The 22,672-nt window shown below is 37.1% G+C and overlaps 1 protein-coding gene across 1 annotated transcript in view; it reads left to right on the top strand.

Moving 5' to 3' along the window:
• Positions 1–22,672, top strand: part of FCHSD2 (FCH and double SH3 domains 2) — a 244,574-nt gene that overhangs the window by 16,748 nt on the left and 205,154 nt on the right. Inside the window, exon 3 of the mRNA XM_068988167.1 lies at positions 21,039–21,084. Coding sequence (XP_068844268.1) covers positions 21,039–21,084 — 46 coding nt within the window. The remainder of the gene's footprint in view (positions 1–21,038; positions 21,085–22,672) is intronic.

Below are 22,672 nucleotides of genomic sequence, written 5' to 3'. Positions count from 1 at the left end.
TGTTTATAATAGCCAGGACATGGAAACAACCTAGATGTCCATCAGCAGATGAATGGATAAGAAAGCTGTGGTACATATACACAATGGAGTATTACTCAGCCATTAAAAAGAATTCATTTGAATCAGTTCTGATGAGATGGATGAAACTGGAGCCGATTATACAGAGTGAAGTAAGCCAGAAAGAAAAACACCAATACAGTATACTAACACATATATATGGAATCTAGAAAGATGGCAATGACGACCCTGTATGTAAGACAGGAAAAAAGACACAGCTGTGTATAATGGACTTTTGGACTCAGAGGGAGAGGGAGAGGGTGGGATGATTTTGGAGAATGGCATTCTATCATGTATACTATCATGTAAGAATTGAATCGCCAGTCCATGTCTGACGCAGGATACAGCATGCTTGGGGTTGGTGCATGGGGATGACCCACTGAGATGTTATGGGGAGGGAGGTGGGAGGGGGGTTCATGTTTGGGAACACATGTAAAAAAAAATAAATAAAGTTTGCGTTAAGGAAAAAAAAAAAAAACTCAACATTCAGAAAACTAAAAAAAAAAAAAATTGAAGTGTAGTTGGTTTACAATGTTGTACTATATAGCAAAGTGATTCAATTATATATATACACATACATATACATATATACATATACATATATATATACATATACATATATATATATACATATGTATGTGTATGTGTATAGTCTTTTCAGATTATTTTCCATCATAGGATGTTGAATATAGTTCCCTTTGCTATATAGTAGGACCTTGTTGCTTATCTACTTTATTTTTTATAATTTTATTTATTTACTTGGCTGCATCAAGTTTTACTAGCTGCACGTGGGGTCTTTGTTGCACCATGTGTGATCTGTCTTTGTGGCGCGTGGACTCTAGTTGTGGCTTGAGGGCTCAGTAGTTGCAGGACACAGACTCTCTAGTTGTGTTGAGCAGGCGCCAGAGCTTTTGGGCTCAGTAGTTGTGGTGCATGGGCTTAGCTGCTCTGCAGCATTTGGGATCATAGTTCCCTGACCAGGGATTGAACCCTGGTCTCCTTCATTACAGGGTGGATTCTTAACCACTGGACCACCAGGGAAGTCCTGTTTATCTATTTTATATATAGTAGTGAGTACTTGTTAACACTCCTAATTTATCGCTCTCACCCCTGTTTCCCCTTTGGTAACTCTGTTTTCTGTGTCCTCTGTTTATGTTTTGTAAATAAGTTCATTTGTATCATTTTCTAGATTTCTTATATAAGTGATGTCATACGGTATTTGCCTTTCTCTGTCGGATTTTACTTAGTATGATAATCTTCAAGTCCATCCATGTTGCTGCAAGTGGCATTTTTCATTCTTTTTTGTAACTGAAAGATATTCCATTTTATTTATATGCCATATCTGCTTTATCCATTCATTTGTTGATGGGCATTTTGGTTGTTTTCATATGTATTGTAAACAGTGTTGCTGTGAACATTGAGGTGCATGTATCTCTTCAAATTAAGAGTTTTCTCTGGATGTTTGCCTGCAGGTGGGATGGTCGTACGGTAGCTCTGCTTTTAGTTTTCTGTGAAACCGCCATACTGTTTTCCATAGCAGCTGTATCAACTTACATTTCCACCAACAGTTTGAAGTGTTCTGAAGTGTTCCCTTTTCTCCATATCCTCTCCAGCATTATTATTTGTAGGCTTTTGATGATAGCCATTCTGACCAGTGTGAAGTGATACCTCATTGTAGTTTTGATTTGTATTTCTCTAATAGTCAACATTGTTGAGCATCTTTCCATATGCTTTTTGGCCATCTATATGTCTTCTTTGGAGAAATGTCTGTTTAGGTCTTCTGCCCAATTTTTTATTTTTTTGTTATTGAGCTGTTTGAGCTATTTGTATATTTTGGAAATTAAACCCTTTTTTGTCATAGCATTTGCAAATATTTTTTCCCTGGGAAATATTTCTCACCGTTCTGTAGGTGGTCTTTCATTTTGTATACATTTCCTTTGCTGTGCAAAAGCTTATAAGTTTGTTTAGATCCCCTTTGTTTATTTTTGCTTTTATTTCTTGGATATACCACATTTCATTTATCCATTCATCAGTTGATGGACGTTTGGGTTGTTTCACTTTTGGCTATTATGAATAAGCCTTCTGGGAACATACATGTACATGTTTTCCCCATATACATGTGTCTTTTTTTTTTTTAACAGCAAGGCACTTTGAATAGATTGATTTTTTGATTTATTTACTTTTGGCTGTGCTGAATCTTCATTGCTGCTGGCAGGCTTTCTCTAATTGTGGTGAGCTATGGCTGCTCTTTGTTGTGGTATGTGGGCTTCTCACTGTGGGCCTCTCTGATTGTAAAGCACAGGCTCTCGGTGCATGGACTTCAGTACTGCAGGCTCAGGGGTTGTGGAACATAGGCTTAGCTGAACACGCTACATGTGAAATCTTCCTGGACCAGGAGTTGAACCTGTGTCCCCTGAACTGGCAGGCAGATTCTTAATCACTGGACTATGAGGGAAGTCGTATTTTCATTTCTTTTGGAAATATACCTACTTGTGGAATTGCTTGGTGATATTTTTTTACTCTGTCTTTATTTTTATTTATTTATTTGGCTGCATGGTATGCAGGATTTTAGTTCTCTTACAGGGATTGAACCTGTTCCCCCTGCAGTGGAATCACAGGGTCTTAACCACTGGACAGTCAGGGAAGTCTCTTTTTTCTCTGTCTTTAAATGTTCAAGGAACTGCCAGACTGTTTACCAAAGGGACTACACCATTTTATATTCCTACAATGATATATTTTTCTAATTTCTCCATGTTCTTGTCAACACTAGTTGTTGTCAGTTCAGTTTAGTCACTCAGTTGTGTCCGACTCTTCATGATGCCATGGACCACAGCACACCAGGCCTCCCTGTCCATCGCCAACTCCCGGAGTCTACTCAAACTCATCTCCATTGAGTTGGTGATGCCACCCAACCATCTCATCCTCTGTTGTGCCTTTCTCCTCCTGCCTTCAATCTTTCCCAGCATCAGGGTCTTCTCAAATGAGTCAGCTCTTTGCATCAGGTGGCCAGAGTATTGGAGTTTCTGCTTCAGCATCAGTCCTTCCAATGAATATTCAGGACTGATTCTCTTTAGGATGGACTGGTTGGATCTCCTTGCAGTCCAAGGGACTCTCAAGAGTCTTCTCCAACACCACAGTTCAAAAGTATCAATTCTTCTGCTCTCAGCTTTTTTTATAGTCCAACTCTCACATCCATACATGACCACTGGGAAAACTATAGCCTTAATGAGACAGACCTTTGTTGGCAAAGTAATATCTCTGCTTCTTAATATGCTGTCTAGGTTGGTCATAACTTTCCTTCCAAGGAGTAAGCGTCTTTTAATTTCATGGCTGCAGTCACCATCTGCAGTGATTTTGGAGCCCCCAAAAATAAACTCAGCCACTGTTTCCCATCTATTTCCCATGAAGTGATGGGACTGGATGCCATGATCTTTGTTTTCTGAATGTTGAGCTTTAAGCCAACTTTTTCACTCTCCTCTTTCACTTTCATCAAGAGGCTCTTTAGTTCTTCTTCACTTTCTGCCATAAAGGTGGTGTCATCTGCATATCTGAGGTTATTGATATTTCTCCCGGCAATCTTGATTCCAGCTTGTGCCTCACCCAGCACAGCATTTCTCATTATGTACTCTGCATATAAGTTAAATAAGCAGGGTGACAGTATATAGCCTTGACGTACTCCTTTCCCAATTTGGAACCAGTCTGTTGTTCCATGTCCAGTTCTAACTGTTGCTTCCTGACCTGCATACGGATTTCTCAAGAGGCAGGTCAGGTGGTCTGGTATTTCCATCTCTTTCAGAATTTTCCACAGTTTTTTGTAGTCCACACAGTCGAAGGCTTTGGCATAGTCAATAAAGCAGAAATAGATGTTTTTCTGGAACTGTCTTGTTTTTTTGATGATCCAGTGGATGTTGGCAATTTGATCTCTGGTCCCTCTGCCTTTTCTAAAACCAGCTTGAACATCAGGAAGTTCACGGTTCACGTATTGCTGAAGCCTGGCTTGGAGAATTTTGAGCATTACTTTACTAGCGTGTGAGATTGTACATTAGTTATATCTCAGAGCCTTCCAGCAACAATAAATTCTGTCATCATTGTCATCGTCATCATCACCCCCAGTTTATAGAGCAGACTGAGTGTCAGATTGGTTGAGTGACTTGCCCAAGATCAGAGTACTGAGTGATGAAATATCTGGGTTTGAACCTGTGTGTATAACTGATTTTAAAATTTAAGTTCTTTGTCTCATTGAAAATTACTGATATATATTGTTTGATATCAAGTGAAATTTCATAGTGTTTCCAAGCAGTGAGAGCACCTATATAGATAGATATTTTTTCAGTCTCAGATTTTGGCAGAAATCCATTGAATATAGGAACATCGTTTCCCTAGTTTTGATAGTTGTACTCAGTTTTCTTAAAAGTAGAAGGCAGACATCTTTCAGGATTATTTTAAATAAATGGGGCACAGCATTTTTGGTGCCTACATGTCTAGATATTTGGGAGGGAGTGTCTTGTTTCAAGAGTTACTACTTAGAATAGATACCAAAGAAGAAGTGTAAGATTCAGTGCCTTGCAAATCTTTCAGTCTGGCTAATTAGTACAGTTTGGAAGAAGGTCCACTGGGTGGAGTTTCATGGTTTTTCTGACCCAGGATTGTAGAAGTACTACGTGAAAAAATGGAGTTTTAAAGATCTCTTGGCTCTTCCAATAATGATATCTAGGTTAGGTTATATTTTGAAATACTTCCATAGTCAAAAATGGCTTTTTTTAGGTTGTTTTATACGTTAAGACCAGGATGTTTTGTGGTCACAGGGTGAAGGATACCATTTCTGAATAGAGCTAAAGTCTTGCTATAGACCAAGATTTTTTCTGGCCACCTAATGATGTTTATTTTTAACCTTTTGCCAATGTACCTAAAATAAAATATATTCCACAAATAGCTTAGAATCAGCTCATATTGGGTGGTAGAAATGTGTATATTCTCATGATACTTTATATTAATAAATTCACTTTAATAAAAGATTACTGTTTAAATGTTTGAAGCTAATGTTATGGAAGTATTGAAATACTTTTTATTTAGGAAATAGGTGCTTATTAGCCAATTACATTGTTTCATTTTATATAGCTATATGCATGAGGACAAATACTTTCCTGAGGAAAGAATGGTTGTATATTTACTTCTAGGAAAATAATCATATTTTCAAAGTTTCATTAGTTTATAAAAAGTATAGAATAATAATAGTAGCAAATTGTAAAACTTTGTTAAGCCTTAAAAAATGGCTTTGACGATGGCCTATTTTGTTAATATAGCATCTTTTGACATTTGGTCTAGTCTTGATATATTAGCACACGTACTAAAATTTAAGTCTTCACACCTCCTATATGTTATATATTAGTGTTGTTTTGAGGAAGGAGAAAGCAAGGAAAAAGACGTCACTGTTTAATTTTATGAGTAACTGTCAGGCAGAAAGCTGTGAAAAATTTATGATATACTATCTTTTAAATGTACTGTGTAATTCAAATGTGAGGAATAAGATATATCTTGCATTAATGATATTAAAAGACAAATAGTAGGAGATTGTTTGCTTTAATTTGCATCCTTTAGAAATAAAAATTTTCATTAAATTAAATTGTTTGATATTTGTTCTTTGCCATGATCTCAGAAGAATGTGTGTTCCATTTCAGTAAAAGATTATCTGACTAATGAATGTTTCCCACTCTTTTCCTGGCAAAGAAGACGTGGTATCTTAAATTGGGTCTTAAACATGATATATCATAAATAGAAACATTTAGAGTCATGGTGTTCAAAGGTGAACTTGATTATGGATCTCCTGACAAAATGATTTGGCAACTGGTTAATATTGATAAATCTTAATGAAAGTTTTTTTTTTTTAACTTAAAAATGCAGTTTTAGGTGGGATTTTTTAATACTTTCATTCAGGTCTTTTGTGTGTGTGTGCACATGTGCCATGAGATTAACATTTTGAAAATGAAAGGACATAGTAATCCGTTATCATGCAGCTTTTACTGAACTGAACTGATGCTGTTTAAAGGATGTTATGATAAAATGCATTGGAAGAATTCTTGTGACTGTCTTCATCTTAGGGCCTTTTTTTTTTTTTACTTATTTATTAGGCTTCACTGGATCTTAGTTGCAGCATATGGGCTCTAGTTCCCTAACCAGGAATCGAACCCCAGACCCTTGCATTGGGAGGTTGGAGTTTTAGCCACTGGACCACCAGGGAAGTCCTTTTTTTCCCCTTAGGGCCTATTCATGACAAGCTTGGTTTCAATTTCTTTGTGATAAAATTATCTGTTTTCAGGTAACTCATTTTGACATTATTTCTGTTTATTTATACGTAAAGAGACAAAGTATATCAAGAGCCTAAAGGCAAAGAAATTTAAAGATGCCCAATTAATATGTCAGTTGATCAACACATGTAGCTAGAGAAAAAGCCACTCTATTTTAGGCTACATTTAATCAATCTGAGAAGTTATGTTCCCCAGTTCTTGTGTTTGGAAGTAGGGGGCAGGGAAAGGAGGAAAAATAGTTATGTGATGAGGAAGATCATAGAGTTTTTCCAGATTTTTGAATATTGCCATCACAATTTGATGACATTGCCGTCTTTGAAATAGTTTTGAATTCCTAGAATTAAACATAGGTTATTCAGATATAGGTGCTAACAATGCATTGTATAAGGAAGAATCAATCACCTGTGTACGTTACAAATGATTGGCCCTACTCTTAAGATGGAGTAGGAAATGGTGACCCACTCCAGTTTTCTTGCCTGGAGAGTCCCATGGTTGGAGGGGCCTGGCGAGCCATAGTCCACGGGATTGCAGAGAGTCGGACATGACTGAGCAACTAACACACACACTCTTAAGGATCACAGTTGGTTGATTTAGGGGAGAGATCTGGGCATATATGTATTTAAAGGCATCACAGATGATTCATATTTGTAAATATGAGAAGATGAAATATTTATTTATTTGTAAATAAAGATGGTGTTACAGGAGTTAATACACATTTCAGATCTTCTTAATACACATAAACATACTTCATACACATTTCAGATCTTCTTCCTGACCTTAGGCATTCCAGGAAATATTCCCTTGGCTAAGAGATGCTATAGGAGAGGTAGATTTCTAAGATGTTTAGAATTATCAATTGGACAGTTAGTCCTGAATAGATTATTTGTAGGTTGAAAATGTCAACAAAGGACTTCCCTGGCAGTCCAGTGGTTAAGACTCTATGCTTTTACTGTAAAGGATGCAGGTTCAGTCCCTGGTCGGGGAATTGAGATCCCACACGTCACATGGTGTAGGCGAAAAAAGAAAGAAAATGTCAGCGAAATAATGTGTGACTTTTCAAGTTTATTTTACTTTTAACAAAACCTTGTTGGATTAGTAGGAAGGTGCTGGTCTCGTTTGTTATTGTTTTCCTCCCTTTTACGTGTACATGATTTTTATAACTATATCTATAATGACCTAACTATTTTGTTTTTGGTGAAACAAGGAAGGATGAGTAGTTTTATAGTTTTAATTCTTTGATTCTCAAAGTCTGTTTGCTAGATTAGTAGTATCTGTACCGACTAGGAACTTGTTAGAAGTGCAATGTCTCTGGCTTTATCTCTGTTGACTGAAAAAAAATACACAACACTAGAGTTGTGAGTTAAGTTTTATTTGGGGCAAAATGAGGATTATAGTTTGGAAGATAGCCTCTCAGATAGCCCCAAGGAACTGCTCTGAGGAGGTAAGAGGAAAGGTCAGCTATATGTGATTTTGGTGGAGGGGGCTATGTGCAATCAAGCACACATTTTGGTAGAAGGTTACTGCTAGTCACAAGAAGGTTACTAGTAGTCACAAGAAGCATATGTCTCTGTTAATGATTTTAGTGCTTTTCTAGATGGGAGAAAATGTAAGAAATTTGGCTCATAAAATCTTCTCCTGAAGATATCTAACTAACAGGACTTGAGAAGTCCTGTTCTGCCAGTTTTTTTCCAGAGAACAGAGTGCCTGATTCCTTATCTCCACTCTTATCACACTCATTCAGGCTGTTTGAAGTTTAGCAGCTGCATTGGCAGTGACCTAATCCTTGTAGAAGCAGATGGTAAGGGACAATTTTTGGTTAGCTCAGTCCCCTCCTTGTCATAAATTCTACTGTGATTTGGGAGGCACTCATGACCATTTCTATTTTGTCCCATGGTGCTAGGAATGCTCATTCCTAGGTCAGGCAGGGATTTTGTTGATAGCCACACAATTTGCTCTTACTGGACTAGGCCCTGTTAATAGTAGCTGAAATCTCTGGACCACCTATCATACCACCTGGTATGGCCCAGGAAATGATTCCCTCTGTTGCTTCTTCCCATATCTAAACTGTTAAAATCACTGACCTTATATAGAACTATTTAGACAGCTGCTTCAAGTCACCTAGTAGTCATTTTATCAGAGGCTCATGCACACATTTGGTAATGCAAGAAAGAATAATTTTGTAAAACAGGCAAAATACAAGTTAGTAAGGTCATTAAGTAAGAATTTAAGCCAAGAACTTCTGCTAGGCGTTGCCTAGTGTATTCTTAGATCGTTTTACTTACTCTGTTCTGTACCAGTCTTTATCTTTGGGGAGATTATATTTTGGTATTGTTCATAGGCACCCAGCCCAATTTCCTAGTATTATTAATATGGCCTCTTGATTCCTAACATAAGGGGAGCCTTAAATCTAAATGACTGCAGCCTGGTGTTAACCACATGAATCCATTCCACAGTTGAGGGAGGTTATAATTTTTGGCTGAAATTTTGCTTGCTGTTCTGATTGAGTTTGAGTGATCTTGAAAACAAATTTATGTTTATGGCCAGGGTCATACATAGCAGGTATTATTAATTGGCCAGGTGAGGGTATCCCAGCTAATAACATCAGCTAGTTGCCTGAACAGAATTATATCTTTTTTCTAGAGTAAATTTCCTAAGGGCTATTCAGTTAGAGCCTTGGAGAGGAGAAATCCACCAGGGTAGCCTGAAAATACTGGATACAGGTAATTGACCATAAAGCTAACAATTAAATTAACTGTGCATAGGGTTGTGAAATGCATTTAGTTAGCAAGCAAAGATGTGAGCAGATATCAAAGTAATTGGTATACAGGCCTGGTCTTGGATCTTGAGTCACCTGGGTCAGATGTTGTCACTTTCTCATCCTGTTGTTGTCATCTCATCCTGGCTTGGTAGTGTCTTCTCTGTTTGGCCTTGTTTTAAGGTCAACCACCCTCTCTATAGGCCAATCCGTGCAGGGGCTTGTTCTAAGTGTAAATATTAATTCAAGAGTCTGTCCCCTTCAGTTTTGCTGTGCAGGAGGTAGTTAAGAGTATTTGATGTGTCCTCCATCTAGGCAAGAGATTGCCCTTTAAATTATGTCCTTTCTAGTATACACAATACCCTGGTTTCAGGTCATGGGGATCTGATTTTCATCCAAAGATTTAGATAAGCTTTAGAAACGAACTTCTTTTAATAATTCAGTTAAACTTTTAGGTGAATTATTTCTTAATTGAATTTATTTTTTACAATAATAAAACATAACAGCAAGGAGCTGTCTGAGAAGTAAGTCTTAGGCAGTAAATATAGACCTCAATTCTCAAAACTAGAATTTAATATCCACTGAAACATAACACTTTTCTCTCTAAAATTACCCTCATTTCTACTGAATATAGCCAAATTAAGACTAATTTGTTTGCAAAATAAATCTGGTTTCAATAAACTTGGCCTGATGATTCACATGGGCTTTTAAAAAATTGGCTTTGCTGAAACTTTTTACAAGGAATTTCAGATTAAACTTTTTAAAAGTAAAAGAGGCCAGCTTTTCTGGCCTCTTAGATCCAGGAAAGCCGTGCCAAAGGCCTGCCACACATTTCACCTTCAGATCTAGGTGAATTCCTCCCTTTTTGAAGTCCCCCCAATACTGTGCAGATCACAATAAACTGAAAAATTCTGAAAGAGATGGGAATACCAGACTACCTGACCTGTCTCTTGAGAAACCTGTATGCAGGTCAGGAAGCAACAGTTAGAACTGGACAGGGAACAACAGACTGGTTCCAAATAGGAAAAGGAGTACGTCAAGGGTGTATATTGTCACCCTAGTTATTTAACTTATATGCAGAGTACATCATGAGAAACACTGGACTGGAAGAAGCACAAGCTGGAATCAAGATTGCCGGGAGAAATATCAATAACCTCAGATATGCAGATGACACCACCCTTATGGCAGAAAGTGAAGAGGAATGAAAAAGCCTCTGGATGAAAGTGAAAGAGGAGAGTGAAAAAGTTGGCTTAAAGCTCAACATTCAGAAAACGAAGATCATGGCATCTGGTCCCGTCACTTCATGGGAAACAGATGGGAAACAGTGGAAACAGTGGCTCCATTTTTTTGGGCTCCAAAATCACTGCAGATGGTGACTGCAGCCATGAAATTAAAAGACTGTTACTCCTTGGAAGGAAAGTTATGACCAACCTAGATAGCATATTGAAAAGCAGAGACATTACTTTGCCAACAAAGGTCCGTCTAGTCAAGGCTATGGTTTTTCCAGTAGTCATATATGGATGTGAGAGTTGGGCTATAAAAAAAGCTGAGTGCCGAAGAATTGATGCTTTTGAACTGTGGTGTTGGAGAAGACTCTTGAGAGTCCCTTGGACAGCAAGAAGATCCAACCAGTCCATCCTAAAGTCCTGGATGTTCATTGGGAGGACTGATACTGAAGCTGAAACTCCAGTACTTTGACCACTTCATGTGAAGAGTTGACTCACTGGAAAAGACCCTAATGCTGGGAAGGATTGGGGGCAGGAGGAGAAAGGGGACGACAGAGGATGAGATGGCTGGATGGCATCACCAGTTCAATGGACATGGGTTTGGGTGGACTCTGGGAGTTGGTGATGGGCAGGGAGGGCTGGCGTGCGGCGATTCATGGGGTCGCAAACAGTTGGACACGACTGAGTGACTGAACTGAAATACCTTGAGATTCCTGCTCCTGTTAGGAGATGGCCTTCCTAATTTATCTGATAAAACTGCTGGTAACTTGAGTGTTTTCAGACTCTGGAAGGATCAGGTAGAGAAAAAAGATAAATGTTTCAATTCTGCTTGCAAAGGTTTAATTTGCCAAAGTTCTGTAAGTCATAATTAGCTTGAGGGGAGGGGTTTCCTTATATCTGGAAAACATATATTTAAAACTAACAATGTTTCAAACAGAAATTGGTGTGCTACTTGTGAGTTTAACACCTCTAGGAGTCACCCTAGAGTCATTTCAGCCCTCTTATGTGGCTCAGTTTCTCCTTTGTTAGTCTGAGACCACTGTGGATATTTGGATCACTGAATGGCCAGTTCTTACCCATGACCCCTCCCCCACCCCCACCCCAGGATGAGAGCAAGTCTTAATGAGTGGGTTTCACTGTGGGACCCACTGCATGGTATGAGGACTCTGCCTGCATCACTCCTGTAAATGTTTCAGTTTCCGGAGAAAGCTGTAACCGATGGGGAGGAATCTTGTCCCTCTTCTTCGGAGCAAGGCTCACATGTAATATCTTTACTTTTATCCCAACAAATTCTGTCAACACATTTTTCTAAATTTGGCTATAGTTGCTTCACAATCTTATGTTAGTTTCTGCTGTAGTGAACCAGCTCTTGTGTATCCATATATCCCCCTTGTCACTCTTAGAGCACTTGTCATGTGGTATATTAATCTTCTATCTTTCAATTTTTTGTTTTCTGGTATGTTTTCCCCTCCATCCTGTGGGCTTTTTGAGAGCAAGACTGGTATGTAGATGCTGAAGAAGTATTTGTTACTGAATGAGGTATCGTTGGCCAAATAAATATTTAATAATTTTTAAAATGTGGCTTTTAAAATTGTTGTTAAAAGTTTTCTTTTCCTTTGTTTACATAAATACCATGTACTACAATAAAGTACCTAATTTGCAGTGTAGCGTGGTCATTGATATCCTTATTCACATCCGTATATATTTATGTAACTATCTTTTTAGGATAAATTTGTAGAAGTGGAATCGATGGATCAAACATTATATACTATTTAAATGATCATTTATACTTGTTGCCATATTACCTTTCCTTACTCCCCACCCCCGCTGTTGATAGATATTCCACATGTGGGAATAGCAATATATTATCATTGTCCTGATGTTCTAATATTGGTCATCTTATAGGCAGAATAGTCTTACTGTTTGAATCTGGATTTCTTTGGTCGTTAGAAAGATCAGGGTTTTTTTTTTTCATATTGGACTATTTTACATTATTTTATGTGTTTTGTTAATCATCTGTGCTATCTTCCTCCATTGGGACTGCTCTGACAAAATACCACAGATTCAGTTCAGTCGCTCAGTCGTGTCCGACTCTTTGCGGCCCCATGAATCGCAGCATGCTAGGCCTCCCTGTCCATCACCAACTTGCGGAGTTCACTCAGACTCACGTCCATCGAGTCAGTGATGCCATCCAGCCATCTCATCCTCTGTCGTCCCCTTCTCCTGCCCTCAATCCCTCCCAGCATCAAAGTCTTTTCCAATGAGTCAACTCTTCGCATGAGGTGGCCAAAGTACTGGAGCTTCAGCTTTAGCATCATTCCTTCCAAAGAAATCCCAGGGTTGATCTCCTTCAGAATGGACTGGTTGGATCTCCTTGCAGTCCAAGGGACTCTCAAGAGTCTTCTCCAACACCACAGTTCAAAAGCATCAATTCTTCGGCGCTCAGCCTTCTTCACAGTCCAACTCTCACATCCATGCATGACCACAGGAAAAACCATAGCCTTGACTAGATGGACCTTAGTCGGCAAAGTAATGTCTCTGCTTTTGAATATTCTGTCTAGGCTGGTCATAACTTTTCTTCCAAGGAGTAAGCGTTGCACTCCTTTTCCTATTTGGAACCAGTCTGTTGTTCCATGTCCAGTTCTAACTGTTGCTTCCTGACCTGCATACAGATTTCTCAAGAGGCAGGTCAGGTGATCTGGTATTCCCATTCTTTCAGAATTTTCCACAGTTTATTGTGATCCACACAGTCAAAGGCTTTGGCATAGTCAATAAAGCAGAAGTAGATGTTTTTCGGGAATTCTCTTGCTTTTTCCATGATCCAGCAGATGTTGGCAATTTGATCTCTGGTTCCTCTGCCTTTTCTAAAACCAGCTTGAACATCAGGGAGTTCACGGTTCACGTATTGCTGAAGCCTGGCTTGGAGAATTTTGAGCATTACTTTACTAGCATGTGCTACTGCTGCTGCTAAGTCACTTCAGTCGTGTCCGACTCTGTGCGACCCCATAGATGGCAGCCCCCAGGCTCTCCCGTCTCTGGGATTCTCCAGGCAAGAACACTGGAGTGGGTTGCCATTTCCTTTTCCAATGCATGAAAGTGAAAAGTGAAAGGGAAGTCGCTTAGTTGTATCCGACTCTTAGCGACCTCATGGACTGCAGCCTACCAGGCTCCTTCGTTCATAGGATTTTCCAGGCAAGAGTACTGGAGTGGGGTGCCATTGCCTTCTCCGTTACTAGCATGTGAGATGAGTACAATTGTGCGGTAGTTTGGGTAGCTATAAACAACAAACATTTATTACTTACAGGTTTGGATGCTGGTAAGGTCAAGATCAAGGCACCAACACAACTGTGTTCTCTTGTGAGGGCCTCTTTTCTCATTTATAGCTGGCATCTTCTTGCTGTGTCCTCACAAGACTGAAGAGCTGGGGATCTCTTTGAAGCCTCTTTTACGGGCACTGACTCTTTTCATGAGGATTCCACCCTCATAACTTAAGCACTTTCCTAAGGCCCACTGACTGATACCATCACATTAGTATTGGTACTAAGATTCCAGCATAGGAATTTTGGTAGGATATAAACATTCAAACCACACCATGTCCTTAATCTAATGTTCTGTTTGAATGTTAGGAGTTTTGTAGGAGTTTTTAATATTTTAGGTTGCTTGATTAATGCAAATGCTTTCCTCCAATTTGTTGTTTAACTTTGTCTTTTTTTCATCTAAAAATTAAAAATCACCATTGGTACATACTCATGGGACGTATGTAAAAAACCTAATGATACCAAAAATTGAATATAAAACTATAAAAATATTCTAGTACTTTAAAGAGACATGATAGTCCATTATTAGATAAAATAGAATTAAAGTCTAATCATTAATAGGAATAGAAATACTTAAAGTTAAGTGGATTCACCTGAAAGAAATAATAAGCATGAAGATTTATTCACTTCATAACAAGAAAGCACAGTTTGCAAAATTGTAAGAAGAAACTGACAAATCTGTAGTCACAGTGGGAGATTTTGACATCAAACAAATTTTAAAAAGTATGTGGAGTATTTAAATTCCATAATTAAGCTTAGTTACATATATATTGATAGATTCTGTGTCTAATATGCAAAATATATTCATTTTAAACACAGAAGTTGATTATATCAATATTAGTTCATAAAAGAAATATCAACACATTCCATGGAAATTATACATGCATTTTATGTAGTACGTGGTTAAGAGAGGGCTCAGGGACCAAATTCTGGTTCTGTCCTAGCCATGAGCCCTGGGTAAGTTACCTGACATATGTGATTTAGTGTTCTCATGTATAAAATGGAGGTGATAATAGTGTGCCGCTCAGAGTTGCAAGGATTACTGTTCAGAGCAGGGCCTTGAAATGTTTAATGTCATCATTATAATTATCATCATATTTTCTGATCCCAATGCAGTAAAAATAGAATTAATAATAAAGAGAAGCCCTCTTTCCCACCTGTAAAAGAAAACTCCATATATACTACTCAGTAGTAAAAAGGAGTGAATTATGGATATATACAGCAGTGTGAATAAAGGACACACCGGTGACACACTGGTGAGTGAAGGCAACCAGAGAGTACCTGCTGTACGATTCTGTTTATATTAAGTCTAGAACAGATGAAACCAATCTGTGATGGAAAAGAAACTAGTGAGTGGTTTCCTCTGCAGGTTAAGCGGGGGAATTGAGTAGGAAGGAGTATGAAAGAAAGGAGTATGAAAGTATAGCTGTCATTCTGTTTGTACCTGGATGGGCATTTGGATTACTCAGGTATATGTATTTGTCAAAACTCACACATTTTATGTGTATAAATATATATGTGTGTGTATATATGTTTATATATGTGTCTATATATATATATAATTTGTGATTTTAGTTTATGTAAGTTTTACATGAAAAGACTCAACAGGAGAATGAATGGATATACACATTAGAAGGGGGAAAAGTGGAAGCAGTGGCAGATTTTCTTTTCTTGGGCTCCAAAATCACTGTAGACGGTGACTGCAGCCATGAAATTAAAGGTTTCTCCTTGGAAGAAAAGCTGTTTCAAACCTAGATAGCGTGTTAAAAACAGAGACATCACTTTGCCAACAAAAGTTCTTACAGTCTAGACTATGGTTTTTCTAGTAGTCATGTTCTGATGTGAATGAGAGGACTAAAATTCATGCCTGAATTTTACATTATGGTTAAAGAACAACTGGTTAAAGAACATCAGTCCTTTTCAGAATCTTCAAAAAAACGGAAAATGAGGGAACACGCCTAACTCTATGATGTCCTTATTACCTTGATAACCAGTCAGACAAAGATACCACAAGAAACTACAGATCAGTATCCCATATGAACTTTGATGTAAAAATCCTTAACAAATACTAGCAAACTGAGTCCAACAACACATTAGGATTATACACAATGACAAAGAAAAATTTGATTCCAGGAATGCAAAAGTTCAACATAAAAAAATCAAGGAATAGAATGAAGGGGGAAAAAAAACACATCATTTCAGTAGAGGCAGAAAAAGCATTTGACAAAATTCAATACCCTTTCATGATAAAAACACTCAGTAAACTAGGAATTGAAGGAAACTTCCTTAATATGATAAAGGGCACATATGAAAAACCCACAAGTAACCTTATACTCAATGGTGAAAGGCTAAAAAGCTTTCCTCCTAAAGGGACAAGACTGGCTGCCCACTCACCACAGCTACTCTCTTGTGACTTTGACACTATAAGCATATCTGGAAGCAGTGTTTGCCTCACTGGGGTTTTTTGTTTATTTTTTAAGTTTTAAAAATGCATCTGCTCTATGGCAGCATTTTTTTCATGAATGTTTCTCAGCTACTTTCTTTTTCCTGTGCCTTTTTTTCTTCTTAAAATTTTATATTTGCATAGATCTATTCTTGCTCCCTTTGGGGTTATTTTTGAATGAAGAGGGTTTTTCCTGTACAACTTTTTAGGATACCAGACTTTTTAGAATACAACTTTTTAGGGTAGTTACAGTCTTTGACATTTACAGTAGTTTTCATTGTACCAGGATTGAGTGTATGAATTGTTCTGTTTCTCCTCAGCCAGAGAAGATTGGCTACTGCAGGCTACATAGAACAGGCTATCTCACTATTTTTTTTTTTTCCTACTACACCAGCAATCTAATTTCTGCCAGTGTAAATTGTTTGTGTGATTTCTAATTTAATACTTTCTCCTCTATTTCTTCAAACTAAACAGCAAAGCTTCCTCCACCAGCCTGTGTGCCTTGTTCTTGTTGTTGGGAATGTGGTTTAAATTTTATACCTCAGTAAGTGCAGTTGAAGAAATGTACTCCCTGCATCTTTTTGAGTTTTGTAACCTCATGCCTTATAGTTTACCCTCTTTCTCCAACTTAATTGTCTCTCCTCAGGCCTCTCTTCCACTTACATTTCATGTTTCCTAGTTTTATTGGAGATCATGTTTGCATTTTGTTTTTTATTCTGTTTGTTGCTTTTGGGTAATTTCTGAGAGGAGAAGGGAGATTCTGACTTTATTATTTAAGACCAGAAGTACTTTAAATATATTTTTTGGTAGTGCTTTGCATATTTAATATTTTAACTGGATTAAATTTCATAATTATAAACTGTGGGCATGATATTTTCACTTAGTAAATACTTTTCTAGTTTTTGCTGTGTACCAAGTTTAAGTGCTTTACCAATAATCCTATATGAGATAGATGTTCTTTTTATTCCTATTTCATGATAGGAAACTGAAACATGATCAGGAAAATTAACTTGCCCAAGGTTACCTAATTAATAAGAAAGAAAAATGCTTTCTACTTTTTACTCTATGCCTGTAGTATTTGTGGATCTTGGCATCATTTGTTTATCTTATACTAATAAATACCTTGAGAGCAGAGTCCATGTCTCATTCATTTTTACATACCCAGTGCATATTTAGTAGAATACCTGAAATTCAGAAGATGCTCAATGAATGTTGGTGAATTAATATTTTCTATTAGGAGCAAAATAATTTCCTGTCAGATTTGTATAGCTTCAGTTGTTCATTCTACTTGTCTTGTTCAAAATAAACTTTTTTTTGTATTCTCATGTCTTCATTTTAATGCTATTGCCATATTTTTGGTAATAATATCTCTAAAAACAGCTGTTATATTCCAGGACAAAATTGTAAAGTTTTCTTTATGAAAGAGTCACCAGTGTCCTGATAAATAAGTAGTAGTTCCCTTACCCTGGTTTGCTATCTGTGCTAATGAATGATTTTTTTTATATTCTGATGTTATTGTTCAACTTTGTTATTTGTAAAATAAGAGGTCAACTAACTCAGAGTAGTAGAAATGTGATCATCTTATAGTTCATTTGTTTTTCTTGCTCAGTTTTATTCCATTGTAAGAATGTATCACTGTTTGTTGGCCTATTATCCCACTGGTATAATTTCCTGTTTAGGGCTATTTATGAATAAAAGTGCTATAAATATTTTTGTCAAGTGTTTTTGTGGACATTTGCTATCATTTCGCTTGGTAAATTTCTAGCATTAGAAATCTGTCAAGATAGATGTTTAGTTACATAAGAATATGTTTTTTTCTTTTCCCTCAAAATGGTTGTACCATTTTATATTCCCACAAACAACATGTAGAGTTTCATTGCATTTTATCTTTACTGATACTTATCAGTCTTTTTAATTTTAGCCATTGTGGTGGGTGTGTTTATTTTTAATATTCATCATTATGGTTTTGATGTCCCATCTCTACTACCACCATTAATAAATTGAATGTTCTTAGGTGTTCTGCTTATCCTGGTGATGAATTACAGAGTTAGGGAGCCCCCAGACAACTCTCACTCCTGATACAATTGCAAATCTGGAGGCTTCCTAAGACCTCCTCACTTAACAGACTATTTTCTAAAACAGGTGTACCATGTTACATTGCTATAAGCACTGTATGAGAGTTTTCAGTTTTCTAGGTCCTTGCTGGCACTTGTTTTTGTTCATCTTTTAGTAACAGCAGCCATTAATATTTTAAAAGAGATTTTATGAGAAACTGATGTTGACTATTAACAAATGCCTTTACGTCTTATATGAAGATTATCAGAAGATTTTTTGCTCCATTCTCTTGCTTTCAGTTCAGTTCAGTTCAGTCATTCAGTTACGTCTGACCGTTTGTGACCCCATGAACCGCAGCACACCAGGCCTCCCTATCCATCACCAACTCCTGGAGTCCACCCGAACTCATGTCCATTGAGTCGGTGATGCCGTCCAACCATCTCATCCTCTGTCATCCCCTTCTCCTCCTGCCCTCAATCTTTCCCAGCATCAGGGTCTTTTGAAATGAGTCAGCTGTCCGCATGAGGTGGCCAAAGTATAGGAGCTTCAGCTTCAACATCAGTCCTTCCAGTGAACACCGAGGACTGATTTCCTGTAGGATGGACCGGTTTGGATCTTCTTGCAATCCAAGGGACTCTCAAGAGTCTTCTCCAGCACCACAGTTCAAAAGCATCAATTCTTCATTGCTCAGCTTTCTTTATAGTCCAACTCTCACATCCATACATGACCACTGGAAAAACCATAACCTTGACTAGATGGACCTTTGTTGGCAAAGTAGTGTCTCTGCTTTTTAATATGCTATCTAGGTTGGTCATAAGTTTCCTTCCAAGGGGTAAGCATCTTTTAATTTCATGGCTGCAGTCACCATCTGCAGTGATTTTGGAGCCCCCCAAAATAAAGTCAGCCACTGTTTCCACTATTTCCCCTATGGAAAAATCCATAAAAAAATTGCTGTCTTATCTGTTTATAAGTGTATAGTTTAGTGCTGTTAAGTACATTCATTTTGTTCCACTGCCACGACCATCCATCTTCAGTACTCTTTGCATCTTGCAAAACTGAAACTCTGTGCTTATTAAGTAATAACTACTTTATCCCCTCTTCTTAGCTCCTGGAAACTACCATTCTACTCTGTGTCCATGTGATTTTGACTGCTCTAAGTCAAATCTTGTATAAATGATATCACACAGTATTTGTCTTCTTGTGACTGATTTATTTCACTCAGCATAATGATCTCAGAGATCTCACAGTTCATTCGTGTTGTTGTGTATGTCAGAATTTCCTTCCTTTTTAAATTTAAATAATAGTTATTCATCCAAAACAAATGTAGCAAAATCTTAAATACCTTTATTTTTTATATAAGAGATGAATAGTTATGTTGGTAAATTTAAATAATTATTAGAATAAGTTTTGTTTTATTGCCTTTTTTCTATTCCAGCTCTTTTCTTTATATTTTTCACTTTTCGCTTTGATATCTCTGCCTTATTGAAGTGTTTCTAAGAACGCAGGTACCTGACACCTCACAGAAAAGCCTTTAAACCCAATATGCACACATGTGTGCTAAGTTGCTTCAGTCACGTCCAACTGTTTGTGACCCTATGCACTGTAGCCCACCAAAGTCTTCTGTCTATGGGATTCTCCAGGGAAGAATACTGGAATGGGTTGCCATGCCCTCCTCCAGTTAAACTCAGTATATTTAAGATTAATTGTTAATGTTATCATGTTTCATTGACTCTACCTTGCCTGTGGTTTGTAAGAAGTAAAAGTGAAAGGTTGCTGAGTCGAGCTGGATTCTTTGCAACCCCATGGACTGTAGCAGCCCACCAGGATCCTCTCTGTCCATGGAATTCTCCAGGCAAGAACACTGGAATGGGTAGCCATTCCCTTCTCCAGGGGATCTTCCTGACCCAGGGATTGAACCTGGGTCTCCTGCGTTGGAGGCAGATTCTTTACCACTAGCGGTGGTTTGTAAGGTCCACTGTTATTTCATGTACTGTTAAGATAGAAGAAAATACTGCTAATTACTGAAAAAATGAATAATAATATCATAAAATGGGGCTTCCCTGGTGGTGCTAGTGGTAAAGAATTCACCTGCCGATGCAGGAGATGCAAGAGATGCGGGTTCAATTCCTGGGTCGGGAAGATCCCTTGGAGAAGGGCATGGCAACCAACTCCAGTATTCATGCCTGGAGAATCCCATGGACAGAGGAACTTGTCAAAATTGTTCCCTGTAAAATCTGTGAAATATAATACATGTGTGAAAAAGGCTCTCATACTATAACATGTAGTGCCCTTGTACTTTCTTGACTCTTATAAAAGACTAGAATGAAGGAAATGATTTGACTATTTCATGCTGAGAAGCTGATGAAAATTTGATTTTTACCTTGTTTTCTGTGGTTCCCTCTATGTTATTATCTTCAGTAAGCATTTTCATACCTACTATGCACTAGCCATACTGATGACAGTAGCTAATAGGCGCACACACCTGTCTTTTACTCTGTGCTAGACACTATTTTGAGCACTTTATATATTTTTACATTATTTATTTTTTACATTTATTTATATAAATTTTACATTATCCCTATGAGGTAGATACTATTACTATACCCATTTTACCAAATAGAAACCTGAGGCACAGAGAAGTCAAGTGACTTGACCAAGGTCATACAGCTAATCAGTGGTGGAGCTAGGATTTGAATGTCCTAAGATTGTCTTAACTCCAGTCTATGGTGTCAGCGGTATTCTTAGATACATAGATCATTGACATATTGTGCCTTCCCTCACACAGCTTGTGAAACAGTGTTTGAGGGTATGTTGATAACTTTGCATAAAATTATTGTTATGTTTTCGGTAATGAATTTTTACTTTTATTTGTGTTTTTAGGACATTCAGTCAGAAGAAGGCTGCTATTGAAAGAGAGTATGCACAGGTAAGCTTGCAAGTGAAGGTCCCCATCCTCTCATCCTTCTTTGGCTTAAGGGCAGATATGGTTGTTGGAGAGAAGCATTGGTATCCCTGCATTCTCCATTTCTTTGGCTCTCTCACTTTTTTCCTCCTTTTACTCCATTTGAATTTTCAGATGAGGAGCTGAGTTGCTTCTTACTACAAAGAAGTTTATGAACATTTTGGAAGAAAATAATCACAATATTTTGAAGTATTTACAAGTATAAATAATAGTGAATAGATTTTACAAGTATATATTTTCACAACCGTATATTTTATCCTTATGACTCATTTATTTTGTAACTGAAAGTTTGCTCCATTTGATTTCTCTCATCTGTTTTACTTATCTGGTCACTTGTCTCATAAAAAGCTTTTACGAATAATCCAGGTTTTTTTCTTCATGATTAGATTTAGGTTAAAATTTTAACAAAAATACTGCACAGGTGATGTTGAGCCTAATGAGGTTTTATGGTTTGTTGTGGTGACAGATAAACTAGAGCACATCACTGATATTGCTAGTTTTCTAGCCTGATTGAATCTTTAACAGTGATAGTAGAGCATTTTATCATTTATCAGTTTTCAAGATTATCTTATGCCGTTTCTGTTTTTTGATTGGTTTTTTCACGCTAGAAAAATGAATATTTGTTATGTTAAAAACATTTGCAAGGCATAATTCAAGAAAAATTAAACATCTGAGAATGTTTTAATTTTAACTTACATATTTCAGTTTAAATTATTAAATTTTTTAAAACATCAAAGCTGGTGTATTCTTAGCTTTCATTTATACGCATTTAAAAATCCACTGAAAATCAGAACATTTATCTTTTGCTGTGGAAATTTCCTTTAGAGAGACTGCTAGTTGTTAAATTGAAAGTATGTGGAACATTCATGCTGCCAACTATCTGATGGATAATATTTGATAATGACACTTCCTTTCTGGGACATTCCATAGTTTTGGCTATTTGTTGTTGGTATATCATCTAAACAATCAAGACTATTTAAATATATTTAAAAGAAATGGGATCATAATTTATGTGAACAACTTCTTTGAATTTTTAGTTTTCTTTATCAATTTTACCAATTTTAAAGCAGTCTTTTAAAATATGGTAGTTATGTTTTGTTTTTATATTTAATATTCTTTTTTCCATGTGCTATACAATAGGTCTTTGTTGGTTATCCATTTATAGCAGTGTATTTAATATTCTTTTAAGTATTTTAATATTTTGGTTCATCTCTGTCAGGAGCTAAGTCTTATGAATATTGATAATTTCCTTAGTTGAACTGTAGGTGAATGGGGAATCTATACTTTATAAGGAATTACTCTGATTTTCTTATAAAAGTATTATTTTAAAATTAGTTTATTTAAAGATATACCAGTTTTCATGTGTTGAGAAAATATTTTGAGCACTCTTCCAGCTTCTGTGGATATGAGTGCCCAAAAAAGAAGAAAAAAAAAGTCCTAGCACTTACAGAACTTCTGTGATTGTATATTAACTTCCAATTAAATGTATTAAATTCATTCTCTTCAGGGAGTTCCCTGGTGGTCCAGTGGTTAGGACTCTGCACTCTGTCAA

The sequence above is a fragment of the Capricornis sumatraensis genome, chromosome 16 (assembly GCF_032405125.1).
Source record: "Capricornis sumatraensis isolate serow.1 chromosome 16, serow.2, whole genome shotgun sequence".
In the NCBI taxonomy this organism is placed as follows: Eukaryota; Metazoa; Chordata; class Mammalia; order Artiodactyla; family Bovidae; genus Capricornis; species Capricornis sumatraensis.
Note: the sequence above shows the minus strand (reverse complement) of the source record. Positions and strands in the feature narration are given on the sequence as shown.